Raw genomic sequence first — 17,801 nt, 5'->3', positions numbered from 1 at the left:
TTGGCGTGGCGGAACAGACGATTCATTTCCTCAGTGAGGATCGCGATCGTCTCATTCGGCAGCTGCGCTCTGGTCTCCAGTAGAGCTTGGACTCGCTCTTTTCGCACGACGCTTGTAAATGTTTGCAGGAAGCCACTTTGGAACAGGTCCCACGTCGTTAAGGTGGCTTCTCGATTCTCAAACCACGTCCTGGCGGCGTCCTCCAATGCAAAATAGACATGTTGCAGCTTGTCGTCGCTTTCCCAGCTGTTAAACGTAGCGACCCTCTCATACGTTTCCAGCCAGCTTTCCAGTTCCTCAAATGTGGAACCGCAGAACGTCGGTGGTTCCCTGGGCTGCTGAAGAATTATTGGGGCCGCTGCAGCTGCCATTGGGGATGTCTCCTTGGTCGTTTCTGGACGAACTTATTGGACTGTCTTCTTGGTCTTATCTAGTAGAAGACCGTGTTCCAGGGGCAGCTGCTGTAGCCGGCGGCTTGCTCGGTGTTCCGGGACGACGTTAGTGTTGTCTTTGCGGTCCGGGCTTGGATTACGGCTTGTCGGGGGCAACCGGTACATGAACGTAAAGCACCTCCACCAGATGTCACGTGGTGGTGATGCTGAAGAACACAGTAGCAATACTGTGAACAACAAAACTAACTGTTATTGGGCGAACCTGTACCTACAAAAGAGGCTACACTGATAGCACAACGATAGCGGTGAACACGGTCTTCAATTGTCGAAAAATTTGATTAGCGGGTCAAGCACGTCGGCTTTTATAGATCAGTCGTCGAATGTTCCAGAGTAATCGCTGGGACCCGCATGCCTTCCACAAAGTTCTACGCCATTCGTGTCGCGCATACATGCAATCAGATTACGCAAGGTTTGGCGACAACAGGCAGCGGATAGAAGCATCGATAACATTCTAGAAACTTCCGATACATGTAGACGCATCCTGCGCTGAGCGATAACAATTCGAGGACGGTAAAAGCGCTCACCCGTAAAAGATAAACGAGTTCGCGTGTCAATATTACCTTCCCAGCAAGGCTGGCTGTGAAGTCATGAATGTGAGGGAGTGGATAGTGATCAAGAACGGTGCGTGCATTGAGCACACAGTAGTCGTCACACAGGCACCAATCTCCTGGGTCACGCTTTGGTACCATGTGGAGAGCTGAAGACCAGCTGCTCAACAAAAGACGGATGATGCCCAGTTGCAGCATGTCGTCGAATTCTGTCCTTAGATAGCAAGGCGGTCACCGGCGAGTCGCCTGGGTCGGCAGGACTCTGGAGGGGGGGGGCCTGTGATGACAACATGATGCGTGATGTTGTGACGTACTGGCAACTCAAGATTGGAAGGTTTCATGATGGCTGGAAAGTCTGACGGAATTGAGGCAAATGCAGATGATGGTATCTGTGGTACCATTTTAGTGCTTGAAGTCATAGGCACGAGGGAGCCTAGTAGAGATGTCAAAGTCGTCGTGTCCACGAGGCGGCGACCATGGAGGTCAACACTAAGGGCGAAGTAGGCCAAAAAATCCACAGCCAATATGGCCATGCATACGTCTGCTACAATGAACAGCCATTGGAAAGTGCGTTGGAGACCCAAGTGGATGGTAAGAGAGCACTGGCCATACGTGTGGATAGAAGAGCTGCTGGCTGCTTGAAGGCGCGCTGTTTTGTTGGCACACTGCCAGTCTAGTCGTGTGGCAGGAACGATGCTGACCTCTGCCTCTGTGTCCATGAGAAATCTTTGTCCCGCAATCTTGTCAGTGGCACAGAACAGGTGGCTTGTCGTGCAACAAGAATCACCAGCCACCATCAGTGACACGTGTTTCCCTGCCAGCTGCAAGGGGAACAGCACTGACGTGCACTGGCACCGAATTTGTTGTGATACCAGCAAAATGCACCACGATGAGGGCCAAAGCTGTAGCTGGACCGAGAAGGGTATCTGGAATGACAATTGCAGTTGCGCTGACAACGGTGGGACAAGGGCCGTAGTGCAGTACTGGTTTCAGCAAGTTCGGCAATCATCTGCTCAAGGCAAGACTGCCAATCTTCGAGGTACAACTGTGGAATGGTCATTTTTGCCACAGTTCCTCTTGCTGAATAATCAGCAATGCAGTAGGATAGCTCTGCAAGATTGTCGAGGCACATGTCGTTTGGTGAAGTAGCCAAGGTGACTATGAGATTCTATGGCAGGCACTGAAGGAACGGTTCATGCAGCAGCGTGTTGTTTGCATCCCACCTACAGCCACTGAGGAGCTGCTGCATATGACGTAGAAGTTCTGACGGTCAACGGTTGCCGAGCTCCTCTTCGTTGAGAAGCTGCTGGAGGCACCTGCATACAGACACGGACTTGCGTTGCAGCACTGTCATTTTGAAGTGGTCTTAGGGGGTTGTGTCGTGGGGTGCGTCCACAACGTCTTGGAACTCCTTGACCACCTTTGTAGAGAGTGCCAAGACAGCATGGAGGAACCTCGCACACGGCAAGGTAATGTGCCGAAGGTCGAAGGTGGCCTCCACCTGAGTAAACCAGGCTGCAGAATTTTTTGGCCATCGGTCAGTGGTCTCTCATACGTGGCCTCATCTGTGATGTCATGCTCACCATACAATTACATTCGGGTCACCACATTATAGAGATCGAGGTTAGGTCCACTACAACAATGAGCAAGTCGGTGAGCGAAAGGACCGAGAACCATTTGAAGTGATAGCAGGAGCGGAAGAAGCTCCCTTTTATTATTATTCCCTTTTTCTTCTCGCAGCTTGCAGCTTGAGACATGTGCACCGGAGCGTGCCATGTATAAAAGGCAGCCGAGGAAGATGCCAATGGCTCCTAGAGTAATATTATGGTACTTCACGCACTTTCCAGGGACTGTCTATCTGCCTCTAACCATTCTCCTACCAACTTTGGTTGCTGCGTAGCCCATGATCTCATGGTTAGGATACCGAGCTGCTGTGATGAGGAAACCGGGTTTGAAACCCATCGTCAGGCCAAGTTGGACCATGGGGACGTGACATTGTGTATGTGCTGCTTATCAGTTACCCTCTTTCACACCAACTTATATTACTGGGTATTATGTGCCACTCTTCAATGAACCTCTTTAACGGCAACGCCTTACACAAGATCTATTTCAGCACTTCCATTATGGTGAATTGATACAATGACAATGACATTTATATTTCGCATCAGTACAGCGTAACGATATGAAGGGGCATGTGAAAAAAGCTGTCATTATGATAGCTTGACAATGCCACAGTCCCTGAATTGGCATTCAAAGCATTGACATAAATACAATCAGCCTATAGCTTTTGAGAAATAATACAAAAATTATGCAAATAAAAAAAGTGTTGTGTACAAAAAAGACAAGCTCACACAATCTTACAGGAATACATAAAATACAATCACACATCCCTACACAGACAAATGCAATCTTGTACAGAGACGCAAGAGAAAGAAGCACAAGGTGTACATTATTATGCAAATATATTTCTGCTTGATGAAGAGCAGGAACGAAACAAAGCAAACATACTGCTCTCCTCAAAAAAGAAAAAAAAAGGAAAGCACCAAACAAAATTTTTAGCTCAGAAAAAAAAAATTCCACGACCTTTGTCTAGTTACAAGTTGAAATAACAAATAATAACTTTAAAGGTAGTGCTCTCTAATTGAATGCCTTCACTGCTTAATCTATTCACTAATCATGGTAGGTTATTTAGAGACGTCTGTTGTCCATATGTTGTTCTTACTGAAGGTATTTTGCAGCATTTCTTTTTGTGTGTTGCATACATAGTGATATTGTTTTGTAACTTGGCAAGTTGCTTAAGAAAACCCGACCCAGTTCTTAAGTCTTGTTTATATATGAACTTTTATATACCTCTTGTTTATATTATACGATTCCCAACTGTGTAGAGATGCAATCAGCAATTGTAGATTGTTGCAATCAGCATCACCCAATATTTTATTAAAAAATTCACATGTCTGAAAATAACAAGGGACATTTTCAATTACACGTAGGAACATTTTTTTCAACACATGAATGTTGTGCAGATTTTCTTGAGTGGTGGTAGCCCTAACTAATTGACAATAATAAAGCAGAGATTGAAAAACTGTTAAAAATAAGCATCAGAACCTTTTTGTGGCAGTACATGGCAACTGCAATAAACAATATCAATTACCTCTGACCGTTCTACTGCCAAGCAATTGATATGTGTATCCCAGGATAAGGTTTCTTGAAAGACGACACCCAATGTTTTAAAGCTGGGTACGATACCGATAGCTGACGAATTTGGTAGCATGGTTTTATTACAATGTCTTATTCTTTTTTATCATTTACTTTTATTATTTTTATTGTAGCTTGAATGCTAATCGCAGTAACGTTGACATCGAAGGTGAGATGGGTTCTGCCGCATTTTTTGGTCTCCGAAAACCATACAGCAGGGATGCAACCAAGACAGTCTTGAGGATGCAGTGTTCCAAAGAAAGAGTGAATGTCATGCAACTCCATCTCCAATGGAAGGCATACAAAAAAGTGTGGAGATCCGTGCAGCTTACAGAAGTAACAAATTATTGATTGTGAACAGCTGTTGTACTGGAAGATGCAGCAATGACTTAATAGTGACTGAACCCTACACATAGTATGTGGTATGCTATGTGGAGCATTAAAGTAAGCAATAAGCACTTGGAAAGGGACTTCCAATCTGTAATACAGTAATAGGCAGGTGCATCTCTCGTCTCATGTGGTTGGTCGGGTGAAATGCTCACTCACAGCCAGAGAGATGCTTTTTTATACAGACACGCTTTTTTATACAGTATTTTTACTTCTGCAAGAGGAACGTCCTGCTCACAAAGGGACAGATACTCTTCCACTTTCCATGGATCCCATGGAACCACAATGTCGTGGGATCGTGAAGGCAATGGGGGAATGAGGCGAAAGGGGGCATGGTGCACCTACCTTGCATAACCCAGCGTGCATTTGCAAGCTGGTGCATTGCATTGGAGGAAATGGGTGAGCATGCTCCTTGTAATACTTGACGGTTTATTTACGGATATGAAATAATGACATCGTTGATGGACTTACATGAAGCTCCTCTGAAATTATGTAAATTTTCAAAAAAACTTGTAGGATAGACAAAGGAATTTCCCTTGCCCTGCGACGTTCACACTGACACTCTCTTCATTGATAACGACATCTTCAGTGGCCGCCTTTCCTACCTAAACAGGGGCTACAATGTAATTTTCCTGTTGCTTTCCTTTTATCCCTTAATTTCTAATGTAAGATTGTCTTATGCACTGTGGTGAAAACCATTATGAGTGCCCCATGAGCCACTGCTGCGATTAGTGCTTGTGCTTAATCAATAATGTCGAAGCACATTTGGTGGGCACAGTGATTTCAGAGGATAAAGTCTGACTTTCACCATCAGTTCAAGCATATTTTTAAATCAGATTATGGTTCATCAATGTATGACATGACGATGATCATTTGTTGCTATAGACAAGACATGGTTCAACAGCAGTAATGCAGAGTGCACTGTTAACAGCTGCTCACCGTTCAATAATTCTTGTTGCTATACTGCAGAAATCAAAACAGCCTTGGCCACAGCTTGCTTGCAACTACAGATGATATCAGTATACAACATCAATAGACACATTCTTGCAGTTGCAGCATAGGCCCAATGCAAACACTGCAAATTCAGTGCAGAAGTTTCCACAATAATGGCGTAAATTTAAGCTGTTGCCGTACCACATGTCAAGCTTGTAAAGTGGCTGCTGTAAAGTTGCAACAAAATCAGAGCCCCTTGTGAATTTGCTATGCAAAGTGGATGCTTCACCAAAGTCACAGTGAAGTCACTGAGTTAGGTGAAGGTCAACCAACACAGCAGTGCAATGTCTCAAATGCACGTGATTTGCATCGCAGCACATGAGAGATATGAATTATTGGATGGCAAAGGCAGTTTATGCCCATCATATAACCTGCTTCCAGTGAAATGGTGAGGTTCTCAGCTATGCACCCATAGTAAATGCTGGAGCCTCTCTGCATGTTATGTAAACGCTATTGTGTCACAGTAGTCATTACAACCATGGCATTGCTGAAACTTGTCACAACCATGCAAAAGGTAAGGGATGTACAATTCTACAACATGTATGCTCCCACTGAGCAATATGCTTTCTGATACCTACCATAGGCAGAACTTAGACATTATCCTTGAATTCTGCATCACCTCAGACCTCTACACCTCTGCAGCAATCCAGCAGCCCTTTCCCATTAAATATATCAACACAAAATGTAATTTTCGCACACCGAGTGGCCTTACAAGGCATGACTGCAACTGTCTACACCATATTTGGTTAAATGTCACCTACATTAACTACTCCTTGCACTAACTGCACACACATCATCACTTTGTAGCACACAGATGCTTGCAATTATTTATATCGCATTTTGCATAGCAATTATTTATATCGCGTTTTGCATATCTCCACAAGCTACACAACTGCAAGAGCTGTCCTTAAGTCTGTTTTAAATATGTGTGGCAGCATGCATGTGTGCATGCAAATATACATGCATGCAAACAGAGCCCTATTAGTCTTCCTCCAATATAGTGGAATGAGCCAGACACTTCAGTTGCCTGCACTGTGAGTGCTTTTGCTTGTCACTTGTGTATGCTGTCTGCGTGCGTATTATCTATGAGTGCATCCTTTCGTGCACCACTTTTGTTATTTGGAGTAAGACGCTAGGCATAATATGCCCCGGCAAACATCTCCAACACTCATTAAACAATGCCTCCCTCTTTCTTGCACCAATGCCTGAGAACCCCAGATGTGGAAGATTCAGCTGCCTCGAACGTGGCTTGGCCTAAAAATTGCAATGGGTGTGCAAGTGGAGCTTTCTTGCAATTAAATCTTTGTTGCAAATATCGACACTCCCAAATTACATGTTGCAATGAGGTTTGCTATTGTATAATAATAATAAATAACGAAAATAAACAGATGACTGAAACTGGAGCACAACGAATGCAGAGACTCTCATTTTCCCTTCAAATTTAGCTACCTGCAGGTTGTACTGTCCACAACCAATATATCTGTACACCTTTGTGCGAGTGCTTATAATTTGATATTACATAACTGCTAGTAGCTAGGCCACTGTAATAGAACATTGGTGAAAAACGCATCAAATTTCAGAAGCACTAAAAGGATCACCATGTTACACTTAGTAGGTAATCATCCATAGCAGATTGGCACCATTTCTTACCTGCCCAAGGTGCCCGATGGCTGGCGCTAGTCACGACCAGAATGGCCCAGGACAAAAGCACAGCAGCAAATGTGGCCCGCATTTCGACAGGTATGCAATGGCGTGTTCACTCAGCAGCAAACGCGCTTGGTGCGTGAAGTGGCCAGCAAGTGTCTAAAACAGTTTGCAGAAAACAGAACATTACCACGTGAATGCAAGAACAGGCCATATAAGCATGCAACCGTATCGCACAGAAAAATAAAAACAAGCAGGACTCATAAAACAGTGCAGATCTGCCCTAGTTCTCAGATACGAATCTTTACATCCAATAATTTAGCACTAAGCAAACGATAATTAGAAGGAATATAAGTGCTCGAATAACTACACTTCATGGAGGTGCCAAAAAGAGAAATTACATGCGCACACAACTAGCATAGTAGTCTATTTAAAGTCATGAGAATATGATAAGTGGAAACATGCAGCCTCTTTTTGATGCCCATTTAACTGCATTGTAATTTCGTGCAAAAATAACCCTGAGGTTGCGTTTAGTTATTGGCTGCATGGAATGCTTATTAGTTTGCTTAGTGCCAAAGCTGAGATATATAAATAATTGAGGTCACTAAAGAATGACCATTTCATCAATATATATTGCAAACAAAACTTTGAAGTGTTCAAAGCCAGCAATTTTACCTGTGCAATACTGCCACCTTGACCAAGAAAAAGAAAACTTGCACAGAGTTAGCGAGGCTTGTTCTTTGCGATAAGCACATCCAAAAATATAAACAAAATAAAATGATAATTAATAAAGTACCATACATTGGGTCATTAAAAGTTATGGAAAGGCTCTATAAAAATTTGGTAAATATTTCGCAAGACCGAAGTGGAAAGCCAAAAACCCACTGAGCATCGTTTCCGTAGCCCAGGTAATTGCAAGCACAGGAGAATGAACAATGTGCACCCATTTTTCTAATGTGAACAAAGCTGGTTGTGCCAGCTAATGCAATAAGCACCAACCATAGGGTTGGCCTCCAAGAACATGTATCGAAAATGAGCAGAAGTTGCACTTGGACTCAAAGGAGAAAGCTCTGAAGAAGAGATAAAGACAGAAAGATGGACTGTTCAGTCTCTAAATGTTGGGTAATGCCCCAGTTTCATGACAGCGTACAGTTTAAAGGGCCCCTCACCAGGCCACACAGCAAACTTCGGTTATACGCTGGAAGATGTTACAAGTCTTCTAGGGAGCATTCTGCCACAATTTTTTTAAAAATCAGCTCATTAATAGTTGAGATAGAAATATTTCAGCACTACAAATGCATGATTTGAAGAGACAAGCTCCAATGCCAAGCGAGACACTCTCTCTGCTTGCCCCATCTAGCTTCAGCAAGCGAAATTCCTTCCCTGTGTTCTCCTATGCGAGGCCTCGAGGATCCTCACTTTTTTTCCTGGCGCTATGCGTTTTCGCTGACAGTATCGCGCATGAGCTGTTGTCTCGTTCGCACAGCGCACGATTTTGCACACTGTGCACAAGGAAACATCACTAGTGGTATAATTCAATGCTACACGAATACTGAGGCAGACACAAGCGGATCACGGAGCATGACCCTGCACTGGAACACAGTAGAAAATGACACAGTTTTGCTGCCTGCACGCGCAACTGCATGACATGGGAACAAGCAGACAAAACGAAAGTACATATCTCTTGCTACAGTGCGAAGTAAAACAAAAACACGCAGACATTCAGTTTGTGTGTTTTAGTATTTCTCTAAGCTTTAATTCGTCTATTCAAGCAACATATTACACAAATAACAGATGTTGCCTTGAATAATTCTCGAAGTCACGTGTCACCACGAGTGACGTCACAGCACAAACACGTGTACATAGGTGCACTAGCATGTGTACGTCATCCTCCGGCTTGGAGCGCAGCACCCACGAGGAGAAGAAAAAAGTGAGTTCAGTTTGAAATTTCAGATCTTTCCGTGGCACGTAGCGACATAATACTTTGCAGACACGATCGTTATCAGGCATTGTACGCTCTGCGCTTGTCAGCTCAAAATGGCCAGACCTGGTAAGCGGCCCTTTAAAAGAATAAGGAATGGATCTGCTTGAAGCAGTTGAGTTCTTTTAAGGAAGCCTGACACAGCATTTGTGATGCAAGTCTAGTTCCAATTTAGCAAGAGCCGGAAAATCAGCAAGTGGCGTGTGGTGTGACGGTTAAGCTTCCCGGCAACCGCACCTTTCTTGCAGATGCACGGAATTGAGTGGGCCGCACCGCTCTATGAATGGTAGCAACGCTGGAAAAGGGGTTTGTGTTTGAGTTTCCGTGTAACATAATTGTGTTTTCTAGTACATTCAAATTACAATCCGACACTATCATGTCTGTCTGTAGGTTGCGTCTAGGTCGTACTTTGCAATTTTTGCTGACGCATTTTACTTTGAGGAATTTAATTAAACGCCTCTGCGCCACGTGGACAGCCAGCGTGGTTGTGGTTTAGAATGATTTTTCACAAAACGATGCCTGACACAAGACACTGCTACAGAATTTTAGGGGGAACACTATCACATTAAACCTGGCTTTGCAGTGAAGTATCTTATGACATGGTTGAAATAACAGTAGGCAGAACTGCAGGCCCCTTGTTCACAGCGAAGAGCAAGGCAGGAAGGTCTGATCATTTATGCATTAGGTGGAGCAAAGTGAGCTGTATATCTCTGCTGGCATAATCACAAGAAACAAGTGTCTCTCTTGATGTCTACTTTTAGAGTTATGTATTCAGTTACCAATATATGCAATGAACTGGATGCGGGGTAATCTTCAGCATCCTCATTTATTTTACCCTTAAAGGCCCCTTTCGGGTATTGCATAAGGAGAGAGGGCGGGAGGTTACAAAAAGCAATTGATACATTGAAATGTGGTTACAAATGTAAAACAACTAGACATATCATGGGACACTAGAAAAATCCGGAGGTATACATCTGCACTCTGTGCCACCAAGTGCATAAATAATCAGACCCTCTTGCTTTGCTCTTCAGTGCAAACAAGGGACCCATAGAGGCTACAAAACATCAATCATATGTTTATTCCTAATATTTAGGTAAGTGCCCATTTTATTTTGACAATGATGATGAATAATGCAAAAGCAAAAAACGTTTACTATGCTAGCATGACTGTTGCAACATTCAGTTAATTTAGAACGAAAAGCCTAAGCATCAATACTGATGCAAATGTTCTAGCGACAGCAACACGCATGCTCTGTCTCATACAATTTAGTGAAACCCCATCTGTAAATAAAAGTGGTCTATAAAGAAAATGTCATATTGTGACATACCTGCTCACTGCAGCTGACATTTAATGATTGACATAAGGATGTTAGAATGCTATAAAAAATTAATCAGTAGAAGTTGTTTGCACAGAACATTAATCTATTGCTTTCTATGACAAACTTCTTTGATGCCTAGTTCACTGTACGAATTTGATACATACGAAATACACGTGTCTCAGTACTAATCAGGTTAGTTTTTGCTTACATTCGTATGCTCATTTTTACTTCTACTCACGTGTACTCGTGTATTACAAATGTCCATGCTTCTTACAACCTGCTTCCCTCCCTGAATGTCAAACTTTTCTGTTTCAGTGGGACCACCCTCTTTCGTGACAAATATCTGAGAAATATTTTTGTGACAAAATATGTGTTAACATTGCGTGTGGTCCCCTTCCGCGGCGATCTCAGTGAGCAAGTGTACGCGCGCAAGTTACAACTAATACAATCTGGAAACATATGAGCCGATTATTATACGTAGGCGCAGCAGAATGTACGAACTTTTGTGGGCAAGAAACACCGGTTCTCATTTCCTGCACCTCTTAGAACTTGTGAAACTCCTGGGAAATATTAAACAGCAGAGATCATTTTTCCTACAACACAGCTCGGTTATGGTTTAGAATCTCTTCGCAATTAAAATCCGACGTTGTTTATGTCTACTATGGTACGAGCGTGACTATTATTAGTACATAACAGTAACCTAAAACCTTGTCATTTGCATATTCGATATCGCTTTGCGCTTCCCCAACGCGAGCTCTTCTAACGCGCATTTGACGGCAGTGCAACGTATGGACAGATAATCAACGAACTCACACTTAACGAACTCGTGAGTTCAATTATTTAAAGGGAAGATCACAAATAAATGAGGACGCCAGCATCATGGCAGAACGATGAGATCACCTACATTTGTGATGACAGAGACGCGCATATATTATCGCCTTCTCAAATGCATGACTATTTGCGAAACACAAGTCTCTTAGAAAATAAAGAGAGAATTGTGACAGTGTGCGAGCGTTTGAGAAGATGTGCCTATTTGATTGAGCACCAAGAACGTCCTGAAGTTACGCTAAATAACAAAAGAAGACAATCGCTGAACTTTTCGGGCCGCGGCTTACGTGCAGCCATTGTATAAAAACTCCTACAATACCAAAAAACTGTATCATCTCGCTATTCTAGGATGAAAGGAGTTGGAGGGAGCCAAACCTTGCAGGTCAATAAAGCAAATTAAAGTTGAGTAATTACCTCAATACTCTTGGCTTGGGTTAGGCAGCAGAGAGCTCCTCGATGTCATAAGTGCGCTTGACGGCTAAATCACAGCGTCCCTTTCAAACACAGTATGCACAATGCAGCACAAATAATTAGCGCAGCGGCACGTTCAACATAGCATACGAATGAAGCATATTTAACATTTCTGTGCCGCACTGCGAAGCACAACAACTCGGAGCAGCCTGGATCGGCTGCAAAAATAATAAACATAAAGTTAAAAGCCGCGGTAAACTACGTGGCGCTGCAGGCATAAGCGCTGTTTTGTTTTAAATAAAAGAATACAGGCTAACGTTACTGGCGCTTTTCTATAAGAATTACAAATAAATAAATCACTTAGTTAACCTTAATTTTAAAAGAAAATAAATTATTATTGTTTTGATGAATGTAGCATCGTAGCATGGCCAAGACGCGTTCCGAGGCTTCATTGGTGCAAAACAAGCAGATTTACCACAATATTTAAGCATGTCGCAAGCTACAATGTCATTTATTTGCTGACGAGAACGTGTAGATTTGTGAATCTATGTCGATAAGCCATTTTGTCCGTAATCAGAACGGCGTTAGCGGCAGCGACGATGGCGTGCAGTTCCGCTATGGCGACTAGCAACTGTTCCGAACAGTCGATGCAAACGCGTAAGCAAGCCGTTCGATTACGAGTTACTGTGAGGCCACACGCTAATGTGCTGCCGTGAAAAACTTCCTACGTTCCTCCTCATCGTATGCGGCATCGAAGTTACCATCTCTGAACGGCACACTCCATGATCGAGACACCAGCAGTTGTTCCGAAGTCGCCGACGTTCTCGGGCGCTGGCGGCCGCTTCACCTGGGGAGCCGGGCCGCTTATGATCGGGCATCACCAGCTTCCTGCGGTTTGCTAACCGCTACTCGTGGCTGAGGATCGCCTCCGCCTGCTGGCAAATGTGAACGCATCATGTTGTGTCCGTCGGAGCCGGCAGCGGAGAACGGCATCTCCGTGTGCGTCGCTGCTCCCTCAGCTGCGCCCGCCCCAGTTGTAGTACAGGATTTCAACGGTGGTCCTGACGGTGGCGTGAAACCAGAAAACACCGGACCGAATGGAACAGTCGCAAGTGGCAACGGGAGCGGCTGTTGTACTCCCGTCGTCCCCGCAAGCACTGCGGCCAACTCCGCTTCCGTCGACGCTGACGGAGGCGGCGATCCCAAGCTAAAGGCGCTGTGCGTCGCACAACGCGGAGCCGAGCTCACGGCGGACTCGTACTCGAGTACGGACTCGGGAGGCACGGCGGTGGTAGCACCACGCTACTGCAACGATCCCTACTGCCAGCTGAAGGAAGATGGGACATCAGTGGTGGTTGCCGTGGTGCCTACACAGGCGGACGGCGGCGTCAGGTCGTGGAAGTGCGAGGTTTGTTGCAAGCAGTTTGCGCAAAAACACCACCTGCAGACACACTTGCTCTGCCACTCTGGTGTGAAGAGGTTCGAGTGCCAAGTGTGCCACAAGGCATTCAAGCAGCAAGCACACCTGAACACGCACCTCCTCATCCACGAAGGTCGGCGACCGCATAGGTGCCCGCACTGTGACCACAGCTTCCTGCAGGTGAGACGTCCATCTGTATCAGCTGCGGTGTCGATGAATGATAATTACGATCAGAGAGTGGGTGCCGTCGATGGCTACCTGATTTCTGTGCTACATGTAAGGAAATTGTGGTGCACTACCCATTGGAGTAGTAATCATAGCAGAACTTATTTCGTCTGTATTTTCTTTTTTCTTCGCGGTGGCATCGCCGCATTCGTTTGAATCCCCGCGTTAACCATATTGGAAACGTAGTCGAAATGGCTGCAGTCGAGTATTTCATTTAATTGGTAACCGTGGCATAGTTGTGTAGAAACACGACACCAATAGGAAACTAGAAAATCTAAAGGGGCGGGAGGTAGTAGTAGCAAAATTTGAAAAAAAAAAAAACAGCAACCCGACGTTTCGGCTTGGGCACGGGAGCCTTGTTCACAATCGGGAACTACACGGAACACGTTTCAGTTAAGATTACTGTCCAGTCACCATATTGCGGTAGAAACTTCCCCACGCCAGAGAATGCAGTGACACACTAGTAACCCATTTGTCAGAATCCAGTTGCTAAACAGTCAAATATGTCTTTTGAAACAGTCGAAGAAGCAGGCATTAGTTTGATGCACTCTGCAACAACAGTGTGAAACTAGTAAATAAGATGCTCAGTTTTACACAATTCACTGAGGTCATAAGATAAAAATTTGCACAGTTGGACTTTCTGCTGATACTCTTGGTAAGTAACTACCTGAATTGTGCAAGTAAAACTCTTGCTTGGGCTAGTTGGTTCATGCTTAAATTAGTAAACGCAAGGCGCGGAAGACCAGGACTCAAGAAGAACGCAAACGACAGGACCGGCAAAGCTTTCACACCGATCCTGCCATTTTGTGTGTCGACCTGATAGCCGTCTCAGCTTGCCAGTCTAGAGTGGCGCCGCTCCTGTCGTTTGTGTTCTTCTTGAGTCCTGATCTTCTGCGGCTTGCCTGTACGAATTGTGCAAGCTTTCCTATACAAAATCAAATATTCTCAATTATGGTGTCATAAGCTGTGTGGCACTTATGAGGGTTGGTGAGGAATGAGGCTGCAGTATTAGGACGGAAAACATGCACATATTTAGACTTCATTTTGTATTCTGTGAGTGGTTGCTATCTGACTGGAGGAGGAAGATGCTGAATCACCATTAACAAATGAGTTTTGCAATGATTTGCAAGGTGGACGAAGATTAAGATCTTAAAGGAAAGGTGGTATGCTAAATCTAGTATACAAGTGTCCAAATGTGGACACCTGTAATGAAGAGGTTATAGGTGTCATACATCTGTGTTATTATGGCCTTAAACCAGTGTTTTGCACTGATGTGCAAATGGGCTGTGAAATTGCTCTTTCTATTTTAAATGAGAGGGGGGGGTTGTGAAAAAGAGAACGCTATATCAGATCAGGCAGCAGAGTTGTAATTGGAGGTTGTGCTGCTTTATTTCATGCACCTAAACCACAGCACTGACAGCACCGTTTATGTGAAGGAGTGTAGCTTGGCATGAGGGAGTGCTTTAGTATCAGATCTCCATTAAATTTTTGTAATCTCTGTTATAACACAATCCTAAATAAGTTGTGCAGACATGTGTCACCTTGCAAAATCACAACCCAACATCCAGCAAAGCCACTTGTTTTAATCTTCCTGCATAAACCGCTATTCTGAGGTGTGGTCTTCAGTGTACAATGGTAGCACCATGGATGCTGTTGCTTGGGTACTTTTCCTAATGCTGAAATCAGTCTCAGTGGCAAGATTGCTGTGGCAACCATGTAGGAAAGGAACTTTATTCCCCTGTGCTGCCAACACTGGCCAGTAATGTGATTCTCCCCTGGCTTGCCACTGGTGCTTCTCACAAGTGTGGAAAAATCCCATGTTAAGCCCATGTTAATGTTAATGCAGTCGTCACAAAATTTGGGGATATCTTTATTGAATTTGGTGCTAAGCAGTTACTTCTGCTGAGTGGGTATGACTTCATTTCAGCTTGGGTGCAATTCTGCAATTAAGACATGTGCCCTAAAGCAACTAAATGAATACTTAATTAGTAAATATTTGTTAATTACACAATGTCACACTGCAATTTTTTTACAAGTAATGTATTCTTTATAGCTAGTACACCTGCGAGTGTGCTGTGCTGTCTAGTTCAAGATAGCTTGTCACGGATGGCATTGATCATCATTGGTGTAATTGTGAATTTTTGTGCGAATTGTGTATATGCAAAATTAAAAAAGAATTGAAATGCAGGAAAGTGTGAACAAAGGTATCATTAGTCACTCTTATTGCTTTCTTTCACATCTTTCTAAAGCACTCGTATCCTTGCAGGTGACCCACCTGAAGAGACACCTGGTGACTCATGGTGGCAGCTGCCTGCCCTGCGCTATCTGTGGCCGACGCTTTGCATTTCCGAGTGACCTCTCCGCGCATGTTGCCAAGCATCACCCCCCACCTCTGCTGCGCACAAGCACAGGTGCTCCTGCACCGCCAGCACACAGACTCCAGTGCGAGGTGTGTGAGCGGCTATTCCAGTATCCCAGTCAGCTGCGAGACCACATGTTGGTGCACACGCAGGTGCGCCGCTTTGCGTGCCCAGAATGTGGCATGCGCTTTATGAAGGAGCACCACCTCCGCAATCATCTTGTCACCCACAGCCCCGTGAAACCATTCCCGTGCCCTGTCTGTGGCAGGGCCTTCTCCCTCAAGGCCAACATGGAGAGGCACGTCCTCATACACGAGGCCCAGCGCAGGTTTGGCTGTGAACGCTGTGGCAAGCGTTTCTCGCAACCCCAGACACTCAAGATGCATCTGGTGTCGCACGCCGATGTGAAGCCATACTCATGCAGCGTCTGTGGCAAGGGCCTGGCACGAGCGCACAACCTGCGCGCCCACATGGCCATTCATCAGACAAGTAAGCCCCACCGCTGTCCTGATTGCAGCAGCACGTTTACGCTTCGTGGAAACCTAGTGCGGCACCTCAAGGAGAAGCATGGTCCAGCCGTTATCCCTGCTGGATCTGTGGAGGTAGTGATTACACCGCAAAGCCCCAACCGCAATGCGGCCAAGCGCAGAAAGAACACGCCAAAGCGGCTCAAAAAGTGTGGCGAAGGTTCCGGTGAAGAGGACGGTGACAACGAGGAAGAAGGAGAAGAGGAGGATGGTGAAACAGAGGGAGAACAAGCAGAGACAGACGGAGTAGAGGCAGGCCGGGACCGGTTCCAGGACCTCTCGGGGCACAAGTATCAGGGGTTGCCAGGGTCACCAGAAACTGCACGCAGTGTTGAAGTCCTTCAGGCCACTGTGTACTACCCTGCCCCCATTGTAACACAAGAGGTGCCATTGTCCGAACACAAGCCGTTCTCACTACATGCGCTCCAGCCAGCGCCAGTGTTTGCATCACCTGGCAGCTTCTATGGGGAACTCCCAACAGCAACACCTGCTGCAGTCGGTTCTGAGGAAGTCGGTGCTCGATTGCAGGCATTGCATGCAGCCATTGATGACCTGGCGGGCAAGTTGGGCCCTGATCACGACAAAGTGACGGCCTTGCATGCGGCATTGGATCAGCTTGTGCCTCCATCACAGCAGCCGGGCTCTGCTGCGCCTTGAGAAATGGCACGGATCTGCCAACTTTGCAAACTATAGCAGAATCTGTATACTTTTTTTTCTTTGTTCCTTTTTTTTTTAGTTTTAATGTGCGACATTTAAGAAACCAGTACCTTAGACAAATTTGCATCTGATGCACACCTGTCAGACGCTGCGTACGCAGATGCTTGATCCCAAAGTAATGTAGTTTTATTAGGGCTGATTCTTGTTAAAGCGCATTTAGTTCTTCATGGAGTGGCTGTAGAGCGAACTGCTTGTGATGTGGCACTGCTGGCAGCACCACTGACTGCTGCTTTCAAAGGAACAATGTGTGACAGGGTAAATAAGTTTGGCCCTTTCTTTTTTCAGCTTTGGCTTGTGAAGAGATCGTGTGCCGATTCTTCTCAGGCAATGCCAAGTGTAAATGAAAAGAACCTTGCAGATTACTTTTCCTGTGCCTGCAAGTGAGTGGACCCGATTATGTGTGACCTGAGTGACTCCTGCCAGAATGTGACGTGACTGAAGGAAAGAACTAGAAAATATGAATCTTTCTAGTGTTAGTTGAAATGAGTGTTTGTGCATTTGGGGAGAGCAACTATGCTTTGTGTAGTACACGTATTTATGAAATACAGATGGTCAGCATACACTGTGCATGTGCGATTCCTCTAACACTGCTGGGCTGGCCAGCTGAAGTATCATCATGTTAAAAACATGAGTAAATGTGCTTGGAATGTTTGTGTACTCCCATTTCAGTCACAGTAGGTAACTCTGTGGAGGCTACCACCCGGTATACCACCCTAATATACCAATTATAGAAGAAAGAAGCAAGGTAAAAAAAAATAATCTGCAGGCTTGTCCCCATTTGATCAGCACAGAGTT

At 44.9% G+C, this 17,801-nt stretch overlaps 2 protein-coding genes across 2 annotated transcripts in view; one reads left to right on the top strand and one right to left on the bottom strand.

The window, feature by feature from the left end:
• The window catches only part of Sema2a (Semaphorin 2a), a 101,745-nt gene extending 89,753 nt beyond the window's left edge, over positions 1-11,992 (bottom strand). The window contains exons 1-2 of the mRNA XM_065441614.1: positions 11,761-11,992; positions 7,226-7,378 (exon numbers count right to left, since the gene is read on the bottom strand). Of these exons, the coding sequence (XP_065297686.1) occupies positions 7,226-7,307 (82 nt within the window). The 5' untranslated portion in view covers positions 7,308-7,378; positions 11,761-11,992. The remainder of the gene's footprint in view (positions 1-7,225; positions 7,379-11,760) is intronic.
• Positions 11,993-12,176: 184 nt separating this feature from the next.
• Positions 12,177-17,573, top strand: LOC135909623 (zinc finger protein 366-like). The gene is made up of 2 exons (XM_065441627.1): positions 12,177-13,357; positions 15,669-17,573. The coding sequence occupies exons 1-2, from the start codon at positions 12,713-12,715 to the stop codon at positions 16,944-16,946; spliced, it is 1,923 nt and encodes a 640-aa protein (XP_065297699.1). The 5' UTR covers positions 12,177-12,712; the 3' UTR covers positions 16,947-17,573.
• The last annotated feature ends 228 nt before the right edge of the window (positions 17,574-17,801 follow it).

Source organism: Dermacentor albipictus, chromosome 1, assembly GCF_038994185.2.
Source record: "Dermacentor albipictus isolate Rhodes 1998 colony chromosome 1, USDA_Dalb.pri_finalv2, whole genome shotgun sequence".
Lineage (NCBI taxonomy): Eukaryota > Metazoa > Arthropoda > Arachnida > Ixodida > Ixodidae > Dermacentor > Dermacentor albipictus.
Note: the sequence above shows the minus strand (reverse complement) of the source record. Positions and strands in the feature narration are given on the sequence as shown.